Below are 16,736 nucleotides of genomic sequence, written 5' to 3' on the forward strand. Positions count from 1 at the left end.
TGATTCCAGACCCTGAAGGTCTGACCTGAGACCAGCCGTCTGGGCTCCTATGATGGCCTCTCAGTGGTTTTAGAGTTCATGTGTTTGTGAGTTGACATCATTACACATTAAGACCTTTATCTGGTAAACATGGACATAACAAAACGCAGACTTTATGATGTTTTAATCATCTTTACTAATGTTTGGAGGAAATACATTGAACATTACTCATTACAGAGATCACCTAGACCTGAACCTGAACCAGGTCCACACCTGAACCAGGTGCACACCTGAACCAGGTCCTGGGCCCCTGTGTTGTCTAACCATAACCCCTCTGTCCTGTAGAGTTGTTAAAGTGTAACATCTGAAGACATCTTGTAACATTTTACTGATATTTAAACATCAGATTCATGAATGAACAGAATGTAAACTCATATAAACATGAATTACTTTCATTTACTGGAACAATGTGTCAGAGTTTAATTTTTCATGAAAACAAACTTTTATGTGCATGAAGAATAAAAGAGAAACTTTACTTTAATGAAAGTACAGAAGTTCTAGTAGCTAAATCAAAGTAAAAGTACTCATAAGTAAAATGTACCTTTATGGTTGTTGCAGCAGCACAAAGACAGAAATGAGTTCCAATAAACAGAGTCAAAGAAATTAACAATGAGAGGTTTATACAACGTTACATGACAGAAAGGATCAGGAAACTCAGTCAGAGTGAGACCTCCTCACCGCCTGCTCTTTGAGACTCACTGCGCATGCGCTGATAGGAAACAGGAAGCAAACAAGCAGCGTGCCGCCTTCCGCCCGCGTGTACTCGCAGAGGAACGTTTGAGACGGTGAGTGATTCAAATAATATTATTATATATATTATATGTTACATTTCAGACCCGGACCCGGACTGAGGTCTGAGTCTGGAGACCCGGTGTTACACACTAACTGGTGTTCAGACATACTGGTTCCACTGCTCGTGCGTTGTGTTCACGGACCAGCAGCTGTTGTTGTTCTCTGAGTCTCTTAAATTATTAAAAACATCACGTGCAGAGAGCAAACAACCAATAACATCCGGATCAAAGGAAAATGAGTCGGTTAATACGTCATCTGATTACGTAGACAACAAAGGAACAAAGAAAGCACAGATGAACAAGATAAACAACATCTACTGATCGATAAGTGAGACAAACCTGATCGGTATCTTTAAATGTTTATTAAATGTAATCCCCAGGTGAATCTTCCTGTGTAGAACCCATGTGTTGTTCTCACTGCACTGATTGAATCTTAAGGTCACAGGTTCGATTCCCAGTGTGTCCTTGTTGAGATGTTATTCTGTTTCATTGTTCTAGTTGCTGTGGTTACATAGAGATAAACATGGATCTACCATCACGTTACATAGAATATGTAGAACCGTCTGTTCCTTCATGGAACATCTCGGAGACGAGAACCGTTAAAGCTCAACGCTGTTTCATTTGGTTTCTTGTTTTACAGCTTCAACAACAAGCAGCTCCTTCACCTCCTCCTGCCATGAATCCTACAGCAGGTTCTCCCTTCCATCAGAAGAGGAAGAGGTCAGAAGTGGAAGAATGTCCTTTACCTGTGGATATCGATACACCTGAGAGAGTAGAGAAGAAGAAGATGAAGAAAAGGGAGGAAGAGGAGGTCAGTCTTCCTCCCTCTGCTGCTCATGTAGATACAAGCAGCCAGAAGAAGAAGAAGAAGGAGAAAAAAGAGATAGCGAAAGTCAGTCTTCCTCCCTCTGCTGCTGATGTAGATACAAGCAGCCAGAAGAAGAAGAAGAAAAAAGAGAAACAGGAAGTGGTGGAGGAGACGCCGGTCACCGTAGAAACCAGTGAGACAGAAAAGAAGAAGAAGAAGAAAAAACACAAGACCGGGCTGATTGAAGGAGTATCCACGTTAACAACAGACCATAACAACACCAGAATGAAGAAAAAGAAAGATGGGAGTGTGGTGGAGGTAATGTTAAAGGAAGGAGAAATTGTAGGAGAGAAGAAGAAGAGAAAACAGCAGAGGAGAGGAGGAAGAGGAGCAAAGAAGAGTCCAGTAACAAGAGCAGCTGTAGTGGAAGAGCAGTGAGTTCCTCTTCTCTTTTTTATTATTTCACAAAAAAGAAAAGAAAAGCTGGTGTCAAATAATGTTGTGAGACACAGTGGTAAGTTTGTGAGACGCAGTCGTAAGTTTGTGAGACACTGGTAAGTTTGTGAGACACAGTGGTAAGTTTGTGAGAGACAGTGGTAAGTTTCTGAGAGACAGTGGTAAGTTTGTGAGAGACAGTGGTAAGTTTGTGAGACACAGTGGTAAGTTTATGAGACGCAGTCGTAAGTTTGTGAGACACAGTGGTACGTTTGTGAGAGACAGTCGTAAGTTTGTGAGACGCAGTCGTAAGTTTGTGAGACACTGGTAAGTTTGTGAGACACAGTGGTAAGTTTGTGAGAGACAGTGGTAAGTTTGTGAGAGACAGTGGTAAGTTTGTGAGAGACAGTGGTAAGTTTGTGAGACACAGTGGTAAGTTTGTGAGAGACAGTGGTAAGTTTGTGAGAGACAGTGGTAAGTTTGTGAGAGACAGTGGTACGTTTGTGAGAGACAGTGGTAAGTTTGTGAGACACAGTGGTAAGTTTGTGAGAGACAGTGGTAAGTTTGTGAGAGACAGTGGTAAGTTTGTGAGAGACAGTGGTAAGTTTGTGAGACACAGTGGTAAGTTTGTGAGAGACAGTGGTAAGTTTGTGAGAGACAGTGGTAAGTTTGTGAGACACAGTGGTAAGTTTGTGAGACACAGTGGTACGTTTATGAGACGCAGTCGTAAGTTTGTGAGACGCAGTCGTAAGTTTGTGAGAGACAGTGGTAAGTTTGTGAGACACAGTGGTAAGTTTGTGAGAGACAGTGGTAAGTTTGTGAGAGACAGTGGTAAGTTTGTGAGAGACAGTGGTACGTTTATGAGACGCAGTCGTAAGTTTGTGAGACACAGTGGTAAGTTTGTGAGAGACAGTGGTAAGTTTGTGAGAGACAGTGGTACGTTTGTGAGAGACAGTGGTAAGTTTGTGAGAGACAGTGGTACGTTTATGAGACGCAGTCGTAAGTTTGTGAGAGACAGTGGTAAGTTTGTGAGAGACAGTGGTAAGTTTGTGAGAGACAGTGGTAAGTTTGTGAGAGACAGTGGTAAGTTTGTGAGAGACAGTGGTAAGTTTGTGAGAGACAGTGGTACGTTTATGAGACGCAGTCGTAAGTTTGTGAGACACAGTGGTAAGTTTGTGAGAGACAGTGGTAAGTTTGTGAGAGACAGTGGTACGTTTATGAGACGCAGTCGTAAGTTTGTGAGACACAGTGGTAAGTTTGTGAGACACAGTGGTAAGTTTGTGAGACGCAGTCGTACGTTTGTGAGAGACAGTGGTAAGTTTGTGAGAGACAGTGGTACGTTTATGAGACGCAGTCGTAAGTTTGTGAGACACAGTGGTAAGTTTGTGAGACGCAGTCGGAAGTTTGTGAGACGCAGTCGGAAGTTTGTACGATGCATTCATAGCATTGTAAGACAAAGTATCATTACAGGGCTAAAATAAGATACAGTGGTAGTGCTGTGAGGAACTGTGTAACATACATTCTTAACGTTGTAATGTTATAGTTGTGAGGTGAGATACAGTTGTAACATTGTAAGTTAAAGTTGTAACATTATAGTCCGAACATAAGAAAGTCGTAATGTTGTGAGATACGGTCGCAACGTGAAATACAGTCGTAAGGCGAGAAGCAATCGTGACATTGGGAGATACGTTCGTAAAGTTGCGAGATACGTTCGTAGCGTTGCGAGATACGTTCGTAGCTTTGCGAGATACGTTCGTAGCGTTGCGAGATACGTTCGTAGCTTTGCGAGATACGTTCGTAACGTTGCGAGATACGTTCGTAGCGTTGCGAGATACGTTCGTAGCGTTGCGAGATACGTTCGTGAGATGCAGTCGTGGCATTTAGAGGTGCAGTCGTGGCGTTTAGAGGTGCAGTCGTGGCGTTTAGAGATGCAGTCGTGACGTACTGAGACGTGAGATACGGTTGTGACGTTCAGAGAGGAATCATGTATTGATACAGTCATACCGTTTTTTTTGTTTGAAAAATTTGTACCGTGAGATGAATGGTATGCTATAAAAGATATAAAGATTTTAAAAAGAAGGCAAAGCCTGTGTTAATAAATTCAGAGTAGAGTATTATTCTGGTACATGTGCATGATAAACAGTGTACTACCTGTGTTGTCAGGGTGGACTGGGCGTTGTTGAAGGAGCTGCAGGAGTTTGTTCCAGACATCAAGAAGAAATCAGTCGATCAGATCAAGAAACTGCTGAGATACGACCTACATCGCTTCAAAGAGTTTAAACAGCAAGGTACTAGTATGGTGGAGAACATTCATAGTGATCACGGTTCAAGTGATCAACTGCTTATATGGATCAAAAAGCTTGAGACTATCATTCCTTTATGAATGCTGGTTACAAAATGTGCTTATAGGAATCCAGTTCTCTTACAGTGGTTATTTTGGGTCTACATAAGAACCAATGGAAAGCATTTTAAAACAACTTTAGGATAACGTGAATCATTTTTTGTTTTTCACTTTTCTCCCATAATACTTTGCCTCGCGGTAACCCTTCTTCTCTCCGGCTAGCTACCGGCTGGTGCTGCTTGCACATTGAAATCATGACGGGGAAAAGAAAGTAATTTTCTCTGAATGGAAGACAAATGGTCCACGGGAAACTCCCTGTGGTTGACTCCGCCCTCGTCGAGTAAATTGATAATGCCTGGTCATGGAGGAGCCCCAGCAAAAGAGTTAATCTGCATACAGCGATACAATGAAATAGTTATTAAATGACTTTATATTATTCATATATGAATGTCAGTTAGATGGTCATCTGCATGAGCAATAAAGAAATCTATAAACATATAATTATCCGTTCAGTGATCAATTTGACAGAATTCTTCTGTATGGCAAACACTTAAAACTACTGAGATACAATTTGTAGAGCAAGATACTAATACTGCAAACAACAAGGTACTAACATAGCAAACACTTAAAACTATGCAGATACCATCTGCAGCGTTTCAAATAGTCTAAATAACAAGGGGCCTATACGGCAAATACTTCAAACAATTATGTACTAATATAGCAAACACTTCAAACTGCTAAACATGACCTGCAGAGCTTCAAATACTTTTCACAACAAGGTATTAATACTACAAAAAGTAAGGTACAAATACAGAAAGTATTTCAGACAGCAAGTTAATAATTCGGCAAAAACACCAAATATCATGATAGTAATACTTCACATACGGAAAGTTCACCTGTTCTTCTCCCTCCAGGTGTGTCTCTGCGTTTGGGGCGGTGCACTCAGCAGGAGAATCGGAAAATCAGAGAGAATGTGGCAGACTTCTTGGCTCTGACGGGCATCACCTCGGCCAATCAGCTTCTGTTTCCTGAGCGGTACAAAGAGCAGGAGGTGGAGATCAAGAAGCTTAGAGTACGACATCACTTCCTGAAGAGGATCGGTACGTAAACAAACACAAACCTGGTCACCCTGTAAACAAATACAGAAACATCTTCATCATGATGGTCCTCCTGATACTGCAGTGTTGTAGTACTGTAGTATTTGCGGTACTGTAGTATTTGCGGTACTGTAGTCTTTGCTGTACTGTAGTCTTTGCGGTAATATTTTACTCCTTTATTGAACTTTCTGCCTCCCCCGTCTCTCTGCCTGTCTGTCTGTCTCCCTGCCTGTCTGTCTCCCTGCCTGTCTGTCTCTCTCTCTGCCTGTCTGTCTACCTGCCTGTCTGTCTCTCTCCCTGCCTGTCTGTCTCTCTCCCTGCCCGTCTGTCTCTCTGCCCGTCTGTCTCTCTGCCCGTCTGTCTCCCTGCCTGTCTGTCTGTCTCCCTGCCTGTCTGTCTGTCTCCCTGCCTGTCTGTCTGTCTCCCTGCCCGTCTGTCTCTCTCTCTGCCCGTCTGTCTCTCTCTCTGCCCGTCTGTCTCCCTGCCTGTCCGTCTGTCTCCCTGCCTGTCCGTCTGTCTCCCTGCCCGTCTGTCTCTCTCTCTGCCCGTCTGTCTCTCTCTCTGCCCGTCTGTCTCCCTGCCTGCCCGTCTGTCTCCCTGCCTGCCCGTCTGTCTCCCTGCCTGTCCGTCTGTCTCTCTCTCTGCCCGTCTGTCTCCCTGCCTGCCCGTCTGTCTCCCTGCCTGCCCGTCTGTCTCTCTCTCTGCCTGTCTCTCTCTCTGCACGTCTGTCTCTCTCTCTGTCTGTCTCTCTCGCTGTCTGTCTCTCTCTCTGTCTGTCTGTCTCTCTGCCTGTCTGTCTCTCTGCCTGTCTGTCTCCCTGCCTGCCTGTCTCTCTCTCTGCCTGTCTCTCTCTCTGCCTGTCTGTCTCCCTGCCTGCCTGTCTGTCTCCCTGCCTGTCTGTCTGTCTCCCTGCCTGTCTGTCTCCCTGCCTGCCTGTCTCTCTCTCTGCCCGTCTGTCTCCCTGCCTGTCTGTCTGTCTCCCTGCCTGTCTGTCTCCCTGCCTGTCTGTCTCTCTCTCTGCCTGTCTCTCTCTCTGCCTGTCTCTCTCTCTGCCTGTCTGTCTCCCTGCCTGCCTGTCTCCCTGCCTGTCTGTCTCCCTGCCTGTCTTTCTCTCTCCCTGCCTGTCTCTCTCCCTGCCTGTCTCTCTCCCTGCCCATCTCTCTCCCTGCCCGTCTCTCTCCCTGCCCGTCTCTCTGCCTGTCTGTCTCTATCCCTGCCCGTCTCTCTGCCTGTCTGTCTCTATCCCTGCCCGTCTGTCTCCCTGCCCGTCTCTCTCCCTGCCCGTCTCTCTCCCTGCCCGTCTCTCTGCCTGTCTGTCTCTCTCCCTGCCCGTCTGTCTCCCTGCCCGTCTGTCTCCCTGCCCGTCTCTCTCCCTGTCTGTCTCTCTCCCTGCCTGTCTCTCTCCCTGCCTGTCTCTCTCCCTGCCTGTCTCTCTCCCTGCCTGTCTCTCTCCCTGCCTGTCTCTCTCCCTGTCTGTCTCTCTCCCTGCCTGTCTCTCTCCCTGCCCGTCTCTCTCCCTGCCCGTCTCTCTGCCTGTCTGTCTCCCTGCCTGTCTGTCTCCCTGCCCGTCTGTCTCCCTGCCCGTCTGTCTCCCTGCCCGTCTGTCTCCCTGCCCGTCTGTCTCCCTGCCCGTCTGTCTCCCTGCCCGTCTGTCTCCCTGCCTGTCTGTCTGTCTCCCTGCCCGTCTCTCTCCCTGTCCGTCTCTCTCCCTGCCCGTCTCTCTCCCTGCCCGTCTCTCTCCCTGCCTGTCTCTCTCCCTGCCCGTCTCTCTCCCTGCTCGTCTCTCTCCCTGCCCGTCTCTCTCCCTGCCTGTCTGTCTCCACAGCTGAGGGAATTCCTCGTTCGTGTCAACAGGTCTACATGAGAGCCAAGAAGATTTTTGACGACAGGAACTACATGGGAAGGTCAGAGGTTAAATGAAACCTAAATCTGTATCTATACGTGTGTTCTCCAGCCAGAACATAGAGACACGGAGGGTTGATGTTCTCTGTGTGTTGATGTTCTACCTGTGGGTGTCCTCACTCAGGTTCTCAGAGGAGGAGGTGCATTCTCTGATGAAGTTACAGACCCTCCATGGTAACGACTGGAGGAGGATCTCTGAGACGATAAACCGCAGCGTGTTCTCTTTAGAAAAACGCTTCGCCAACATCGGTAAACACCCGACTCCTGAGGTTCTGTCAGGTTCTGTTAGAACACATTTTCATTCATGAGTTCACTGCAGCTCTAACAGGTGTGATGTATTGATCAGTGATCAGCATGGAAAATACAGTTTAGTCCCGCCCACCACTAAAATCATAATGTGATACTAACACTGATCACATTTTAACGTGCAGAAAACTGTCGTAGAACGTGTTACCTGTGTGTGTGTGTAACCTATGCGTGTGTGTGTTACCTTTGTGTTTTACCTGTATGTGTGTGTGTGTGTGTGTGTGTCCGTCCAGCTGCAAATCACGGTCCCTGGAGTACAGATGAGGGGTCCAGATTGAAGCAGGCTATAAAAGATCACCTTAAGATTCTGGTCCGTCAGAATTCTGCAGATCCTGGTCTGACCATGAAGCAGCTGTGTAACAACCTGCCCTGGAAGGAGATCAGTCACAAGGTCGGGACCAGATCCTGGACCCAGTGTCGTATCAAGTGGTCAGTACACCTGCTGGGTCTGGTACTGATACTTCTACTTTAGCGTACTGGACCGGTAATCTGGATCACATGGAACCAGACACATGAGGAGGTTCAAGTGCAACACCGAAACTTGCAGATACAAATAGTTGTGATGCCACAGTGCTGGTATGACACCTGAGTTTCAGGTCCAGGTCTTCAGGTCTTTAGATCTTCAGGCTTGATGTATAATGTTTGTGTTTCAGGTCTGATGTATAATGTTTGTGTTTCAGGTTCTCCTTCCTGAAGGTTAAACTGGCTTCAGGTGTGAGCACCTTCAACAAAGGACCTGAAGGAGTCGAGGCTAGAATCCAGCTCATCAACACGTAAGATCTCATAACACACATCCTTTCAAACTAAACTCAACCAACAGCTGCTGTTTCCTGTCCACATGTTTTCTTTTGAAAGACCAACAGGATATAACCCCTAATCAACCCTCGATTCTTTTCAATTCAGGTGAAAAGTCAGGGGTCATCTTTAAATGTTATTAGCTTTAAGTGTATTCATCCCTTAATATTTTATAATAAACAATCCATTATCATCACTCTGGTGTCAGTGTGAGCAGCAGAACATCACAGGTTAAGTATCACTTAATGTTTAGCTCATTCAAAAATAGTTTTTCACTTTTGAAACTTATCTAACAACTTAAATTAATAATTAAGTTAAACAAAGAAAATATTTTCCCAGTTTGTTCTGAATCAACAACAATAATGTGTTTTAGGCTGTACAACATGCGTGTGGATGACGCAGCAGAAATCGACTGGGACGAGGTCGCTCAGACTGTCGGGTGAGGTCAAACGTCAGCTGATGGATCAAGAGATAAAAGAGAAAATAAAGAGTTAAACCAGTAACATTAGTAGCAGTAATACTTGTGTTTATGTAGTATTACTATTCTACTAAGTGTGTTCTTGTGTTTCAGGAAAGTGACTCCTGTGTGTGTTCAGAAGAGTTTCCACAGCCTGAAAGTTTCCAGAGTGCCCAACTGGACCAGTTTATCCTACGGAGGTCAGTACTGCAATACTTTATATGTCAGCACTGCGATACTTTATATGTCAGCACTGCGATACTTTATATGTCAGCACTGCGATACTTTGTATGTCAGCACTGCGATACTTTGTATGTCAGCACTGCGATACTTTATATGTCAGCACTGCGATACTTTGTATGTCAGCACTGCGATACTTTATATGTCAGCACTGCGATACTTTGTATGTCAGCACTGCGATACTTTGTATGTCAGCACTGCGATACTTTATATGTCAGCACTGCGATACTTTATATGTCAGCACTACGATACTTTATATGTCAGCACTGCGATACTTTGTGTCAGCACTGCGATACTTTATATGTCAGCACTACGATACTTTATATGTCAGCACTGCGATACTTTGTATGTCAGCACTGCGATACTTTGTATGTCAGCACTGCGATACTTTATATGTCAGCACTACGATACTTTATATGTCAGCACTGCGATACTTTGTGTCAGCACTGCGATACTTTATGTGTCAGCACTACGATACTTTATGTGTCAGCACTGCGATACTTTATATGTCAGCACTGCGATACTTTATATGTCAGCACTGCGATACTTTGTGTCAGCACTGCGATACTTTGTATCAGCACTGCGACTTTATGTCAGCGCTGCGATACTTTATGTCAGCGCTGCGAGGGTGTACGTGTCAGCACTGCGATACTTTATATGTCAGCGCTGCGATACTTTATATGGCAGCGCTGCGACGGTGTGTGTCAGCACTGCGATACCTTATGTCAGCACTAGGGGTGCTTTATCTTAGTGTATAATGTACTTCATAAAGTACACAGCGTCCCGTTCATGAATATAAACATTAAAGACGTAACCTGTGACATCACTTCCTGTTGTCCAGAGGTCATCGACTTCTTGCAGCTGAAGGTGGCTCCTCTCCTGGAGGAGAAGCTGAGGAGACTCGGCCGACAGAAGAAGCAGGAGGAGACGCAGGAGGAGAGACACTTCCTTCTGTCCGACGTCATCTCCTCACACGATGAAGACGACGACTTCACCGAGTTGGACAACAGTCAGCTGACAGCCGGCCAATCGGGACGCAGATAGCTGTAGTGATATCACTTTCTGTCAGAGTGGGACTAAATATTTAATCCTCACAGTTCACCATCAAATGTTAATTTGTGTCAAATATATATATATTCCAACTAAGAATATAAAGTGTGTCCGTGTGTATTTAGTGAAGGATGTCACATTAACTCTGAGAGCAGAGATGAACTATGACAACAAACAGACAAACTGTTATTTTGCTTTATTATTGCTGCTTAAAAACAATTAATTCTGTCAGAAAGGACGTTTAGTTTTTAGTGTGTATTTACAGAGCAGGAAGTGACATCACAGCTGACCAATGGAGACACATTCTGATCGGATCAGTGGGATTTTATTTTGAAGATCCTAATGATTGATTTTCAGGCTGTTTCTGATATTTTATGTCTTTAATGTTGTAATTAAAGATTTTTTGACAAATTCAAGTCTAAGTTTATTTCATTTACATAGAACTTTAAAAAAAAACGATTTATGAGCATAAAAATATGTAAAACTAGAGTTTTAATGATCATCTGGAGAATTTAACGTCAAAGATGTTTTAATTAATTTATTAATTTACAGACAACATTAAAGCCATTAAGTGTCTAAAGAAACAGGTTTAGATATTTAATAAATTCATTTCTTTTAATAAATTCATTTCTTTAATAAATTAATTTATAATCTAATCAGAATTTATTTGAAATAATAAATATTTTACACAAACATTCAGATTCATACAAACGTCACATGAGTTCATCGTCACACAACTACATGGCCATGAAGTCCATCTGAAGAGGTGCATTGTGGGTAGTGGAGGTCATCTGAAGAGGAGCATTGTGGGTAGTGGAGTCCATCTGAAGAGGAGCATTGTGGGTAGTGGTCATCTGGCCATGATGGCCTGCAGGCTGCTGGTTCTCTTCATGATGTTCGGCACAAAATGGAGTCCTGAGGCTCTCTCGATGGTTTCTATGGGAACCAGGAAACGCTCCAGAGGAACCTGCTCATCTATTGGTTCGTTGGGTAAAACGTACGACCGAAGCTCCACCCCTTTACCATCTCCCTGCTCCAGGATCAGCACCTGAGGAGAAACAGGAGAACCAATCAGCTGACAGGTCAACACCTTCATCATCATTATTGTCATTACCATCATCATCTAAAGTCTTGTTATCTTGAAGTGTTTCTGTAACTAGACCTCGGTAACTTTTGGTTACCAGTCATGCTGTATGTATGCTGCCATACACTTTGGCCAAGTGTATGGCAGCAGTGTTGCCGAAGGATGAGAGTGGTACTACTCATGCCACATTTACTGGGAGGTTGGTATCCTCATGCGTAAGAGGGTTTCTTCTGTTTGTTCTGTTGACAGTGAGTGGAGTATTACTGGTTGTTTCTGGTTCCCACAATGGTGACATTGTAAGGTTGATTGAGCAGCGTGCTTGTCATGTCGACCCCACGGGAAGAGTCCAGATGCAGCCGGAGGTTCAATACTTAAAACAGCATGTTTTTGGATGACACCCTTATGGCTGTCATCTTAAGGAAGGGAGTGTTACGTATGGTTCTATGTCCTGCTGTGAATGTTTGTGCTTGGATGAGTGTGTGTATTCTGTGTCTTTTGAGTTCTAGGTGCAGCTCCCTAACACTCCCAAACACCTCCCCCTCTGTCCCCTCTGTCCCCCCTGGTGAGCTGCATGAACACAGAGCCCTCAACATCAAAGGGCTCTTCCACCCTCCCCCCCCTCTCTGTGACGACTGGCCAGGTTAGGAGACAGCTGGAGAGACTCCACCAAGGCAAGGCTGCTGGACCTGATGGCATCAGCCCCAGGGTCCTGAAGACCTGCGCCAGCCAGCTGTCTGTTGTCCTGCAACACCTCTTCAACCTGAGCCTGAAGCAGGAGGAAGTCCCGGTACTGTGGAAGACGTCGTGCCTGGTTCCTGTACCAAAAAAGACGACACCATCAATGGCCTCAGTTGCCCTCACATCTCATGTGATGAAGGTGCTGGAGAGGCTGGTCTTGGCCCACCTCCGTCCGCAGGTGAAATCCTCACTGGACCCTCTGCAATTTGCATACCAGCCTCATGTGGGGGTGGACGATGCCATCATCTACCTGCTGCAACGAGCTCAGTCGCACCTGGATGAACCGGTGGCTCTGTGAGAATCACTTTCTTTGATTTCTCCAGTGCATTCAACACCATCCAACCAGTGTTGCTGAGTGAGAAGCTGCAGGTGGTGGGGGTTAACGCGTCCACCGTCTCCTGGATCACTGACTACCTCACAGGCAGACCACAGTTTGTCCGACTGGGCTGTGTGCTGTCTGAAGGGGTGGTCAGTGATATTGGAGCCCCACAGGGAACTGTTCTGTCTCCCTTCCTATTCACCTTGTACACCACTGACTTCCAGTACAACTCAGGGTCATGCCATCTGCAGAAGTTCTCTGATGACTCTGCGGTGATCGGGTGTATAAGGGACGGACGGGAGGAGGAGTACAGGGCAGTAGTGGATGACTTTGTGGAGTGGGCCGGTAGAAATCACCTGCGTCTGAACGTGGCCAAGACCAGAGAGATGGTGGTCGACTTCAGGATGAAGACGACGGCTCCACAACCGGTGAAAGTTCAGGGAGAGGATGTGGACATGGTGGAGGAGTACAAGTACCTGGGTGTCTCCATCGACAGCAGACTGAACTGGAAGACCAACATCAACGCTGTGTACAAGAAGGGGACGAGTCGACTCTTTTTCTTGAGGAAACTTCGATCCTTCAGCGTGTGCAGCAAGATGCTGGAGATGTTCTACCAGTCTGTTGTGGCCAGTGCACTGTACTTCGCAGTAGTCTGCTGGGGGAGCAACATTGGAGCCGGAGACACCAACAGACTGAACAAACTTGTTAAGAAGGCCGGCTCCATCATTGGTTGTAAACAAGACTATCTGGAAGAGGTGGTGGAGAGGAGGACACTGAAGAAACTATTATCCATATTGGATAACCCAGACCACCCTCTCCACCACCTCCTGCAGGGACAGCGGAGCACTTTCTCCAACAGACTGATCCAGCTCCGCTGTCACGAGGACAGATACAGGAGAACATTCCTGCCCTCTGCTATAAGACTTTATAATAAATCACCTCTTGCCAAATCAAACACAAGACTATAACAATGCTACACTGTTGTTGTTTGCTGTTGGTGATCCTTGCACTACTGGTTTTTTTACCTAGATGGTTAACTTATACCATTCTATCTTATTGTACATACTGTGCATTTTTTATTTTCTTTACATTTTATTCAAATTTTATTATATTCTGCTCTGTTATCTTATTGTATTGTATATATTGAGCATCTTTCATCTTTTTATGTTTACTCTGTAACTTTGTTTGCTGCTGCTACAAACAAATTTCCCCCTGGGGATGAATAAAGTATACATCTATCTATCTATCTAACGAGTGATTGAGGGCACCTGGATGAAGACGTGGGTTACCTATATAAGCGCCTCCTTGCTCCGCCCTCGCTCCCTCCCTCTCATCTGCCTGGGTTAGGGCCTGGTCTGCAGTGGGATTTGCACACTAGTTTACTTGTGTCCTGTAAATGAACTGGCAGCTTGGTTGTGTTTAACCTAACTTGGTGTTGTGTCCCTCCTTATGTTGCGACTCCCGAGCCGGTCGGAACAGAAGAGCTTCAAATGTTTCATTGAAATGATTCTGGATTCTACGAACAATCTAATGGACAACATGTTAAAGGACTCGCAAGATCTCAAAACCAGAAACAATAAACAATCATCATCAGACAGTCAGACTCACCTTGAAGAAATGCGTTGGCACGGCGACGTGGTTTCGTCCTAAAACTTGATATCTGACGTAGAGTTTCCCATCAGCCTCCTGCCTGAAACACACACACACACTTGGTGATGTCGTCCTGTAGCCCCTCCCACACCACAGAAGAAGAAGCGGTTACCTGGGCAGGTAGAGCGGTCCGGTGCAGACGTAGACGTTGAGGTAACGTTTGGTGAGAGAGCGACACAGTTTCTCCAGATTGTTCCAGGTTTTCTGGTTCAGGTGAGGGTTCTGTGTGTGACATCATCAGATCAGATAGTGTTGTACACACACAGAGACACACACACTGACTGTGCGTGTGTGTGTGTGTTCACCTGTGGGGCCACGTTGCTCAGGTAGAAAGTGTCTTCCATCGCTTTCTGACTCCACTTGTGATTGGCTGCAGCTGCCAGGTGACCTCTGTCGAAGCCACTCCCCCTAAAGTCTGCGTTGGTCGACCTGTGGAAAATGTGCACGCTGGGGGGGGGGGGGGTCTCATTTGTTGTGTAAACCATAAAATAATGTAAACATGTATGAAAATGTGCAAATATGCTAGGGCTATCATAGGGCTGTGCACTTGCTCACTTTGACATTCTGCACCACAGCTTGAACAGATGACTCAAAGGATGCACATCCTAACCACATAAACATGCTATTATAATAATAATAATAATAACGGTATGACAGTAGACTAGCTATCGGAAGCGGTAAGCCCAAACTAGGACATAAGCATCTATGACAAGTAGACGAACAGAACACATAAATACCGAAGACTCCGTCACATTCTCTCTCGGCCTGCGCTCTTCACAGAGACAACTAGACTTATTTTCTCTCTTCACAGAGACACGTAGCATTTTAGCACTCCTTAACGGAACATTTAGCATTATAATCTTTAAATGTTGCAGAAATGAATGTTGACATGTTTTATATGTCAGGTAATGAGTTGAAACACAGAGGTGGGTGATAATTTATACTGTATGCTTTAAATAACAGTCAAACCAGGCGGGGTCATTTTTGACCCCAGAGGACAACAGGTGTATGGCAATCGGGAGGACAACACAAGGGGTTTTAAACGTGACATGACATAATAGCATAAATCTCAACACATAACATATATCGCACCTTAACGGACAAATAGCATTATTATAGCGTAACCTTCGGCGGTACATCACATAAATACATCTGCTTGCTTGTTGTATAAACCTGTAGAGGAAATAAAACTCCTCTGATATGCCCACTCAAGGGATATAGAGAAATCCAACCTGAGTACATTTTGTGCTCCTAGTGAACCCCCCCCCCCCCCGCTGACACAGCTCTAAGACGGGGCTTCTTCCTGTGACGTGAAGGTGAGTGTGTATTCTTCCTATAAACCTGAGACTGGTGATAGACATTAAAACGATATAAGATAAAACAACAAGGCTGTTCAGAGTGGGGAAGTCCACCCACAGGTACGACCTGCCTCAGAGTAGTTCAATCGTCTACTCGACTCGGCGAAGTGAACCTACGTTAACCGGACCCCTAACCGGCGGGAGGCGGCAGTATCCTGGTGAGACTAGATGGTCTACTAAAGACGAGAGACCTACAGCAGACCGGCCGAGGCTCTCGTGTCATACTTGATAGAAAAGCTCACCGGGGTATTTGCTGAAGAGAGAAAACGCAACACATTACTTTCACCCGTCTTCCTGTTTATTTCTGTCTCACCTGTCGTCCTCTTTGAAGTTGCAGTACTTCCTGTCTGATGAGCCGCTCAGGGAGGCGGGGTTTAGCCTCTCTATTACCCAGGATGCAGTGCGTGTGCGGGGGTCGTACGAGGTGACGTAGGACTCTCTGGTTTTGATGTTGGCCAATGAGGGAAAGCCGTACTTCATCACGGCTCCTGACCCACCTGGACTCACCTGGTCAACACACAACAGGTGTGTTAGGGTAGGGTAGGGTAGGGTTAACCCTAACCCTAACAAGTCGAGATAGAAAGCTTCAGTGTTCATTTGTTCACACTGAATAAAGTTTCATCAAAGCAGACGATCATATATTCAGTTTTTACATTAAATGATTATCATCAACAATAGAAGACGATACACATGACATCACTTCCTTGTACACGCGTGTGTACAAGGTAAACACAGTAAACCCTAACCCTAAACACATGACTACATGTGTGTAGTCATGTGTGTAAATACTGCGTGTGAGTGAACATGTACATCACTGTCTGAAGTTATAGCATTATTATTCATATTGTTTACTGTGAACATCACTTCTCACTTGTGTTCCATTTAAAATCTGAGGAAACTTCAAAAATAAATATAATATAAAGTTTTTTGAATGATGTCATTGTTTCTCTTTTTTAAACTAACAATCACAGAAACAAACTTTACTTCACTTCTTCATTTGAGCTTCTTTTGAATAGAAACCTCATCTGATATGTTCCACATGTGTTATAACATATAATATTATATAATATAATACACACACAAACACACACACACCGTTAGCTCGGAGGCCTGGACTCTCGGTACCGGGACCACCGGGACTCGGCTCAAAAGACCTGGATGACCCGGATGAGGACCGTGTTTCTCCTCCTCCTCAACCCGGCCGCTGAGGCTCAGCAGGCGGATCGCTGAAGCTCCGATTCCCGCTCCAACCAACAAGGTCGCTCCGGTCCGAAACCACCGTTTCATGCTGCCAGAATATCATCTGCTAGGGACGCGGTCTGATGA

General features: G+C 45.3%; 2 protein-coding genes across 9 annotated transcripts; one reads left to right on the forward strand and one right to left on the reverse strand.

Annotated features, from left to right (window-relative positions):
- The first annotated feature begins 744 nt into the window (after positions 1-744).
- Positions 745-10,672, forward strand: LOC142939286 (transcription termination factor 1-like). The gene is made up of 11 exons (XM_076082558.1): positions 745-824; positions 1,471-2,072; positions 4,237-4,361; positions 5,329-5,514; positions 7,337-7,415; positions 7,538-7,662; positions 7,953-8,148; positions 8,400-8,492; positions 8,888-8,953; positions 9,086-9,171; positions 10,053-10,672. Exons 2-11 carry the CDS (start codon positions 1,507-1,509, stop codon positions 10,253-10,255), a joined length of 1,725 nt encoding a protein of 574 aa, XP_075938673.1. The 5' UTR covers positions 745-824; positions 1,471-1,506; the 3' UTR covers positions 10,256-10,672.
- endog (endonuclease G) lies at positions 10,443-16,736 on the reverse strand. 8 transcript variants are annotated; one of them, XR_012949945.1, is made up of 8 exons: positions 16,506-16,733; positions 15,724-15,917; positions 14,358-14,499; positions 14,165-14,274; positions 14,011-14,092; positions 12,879-13,094; positions 12,032-12,160; positions 11,171-11,309 (listed from the first exon to the last, which is right to left on the reverse strand). XR_012949945.1 is itself a non-coding variant. In XM_076082560.1 (7 exons), exons 1-7 carry the CDS (start codon positions 16,695-16,697, stop codon positions 12,101-12,103), a joined length of 996 nt encoding a protein of 331 aa, XP_075938675.1. In that variant the 5' UTR covers positions 16,698-16,733; the 3' UTR covers positions 11,212-12,100. The 8 variants fall into 8 exon arrangements, 6 of the variants coding, with proteins under 6 accessions (XP_075938676.1, XP_075938675.1, XP_075938678.1 ...); XR_012949944.1 differs by having other exon boundaries at positions 11,212-12,160; positions 12,250-13,094; positions 16,506-16,736; XM_076082560.1 differs by having other exon boundaries at positions 11,212-12,160.

Source organism: Anarhichas minor, unplaced genomic scaffold (assembly GCF_050575085.1).
Source record: "Anarhichas minor isolate MPS153535 unplaced genomic scaffold, ASM5057508v1 ptg000095l, whole genome shotgun sequence".
In the NCBI taxonomy this organism is placed as follows: domain Eukaryota; kingdom Metazoa; phylum Chordata; class Actinopteri; order Perciformes; family Anarhichadidae; genus Anarhichas; species Anarhichas minor.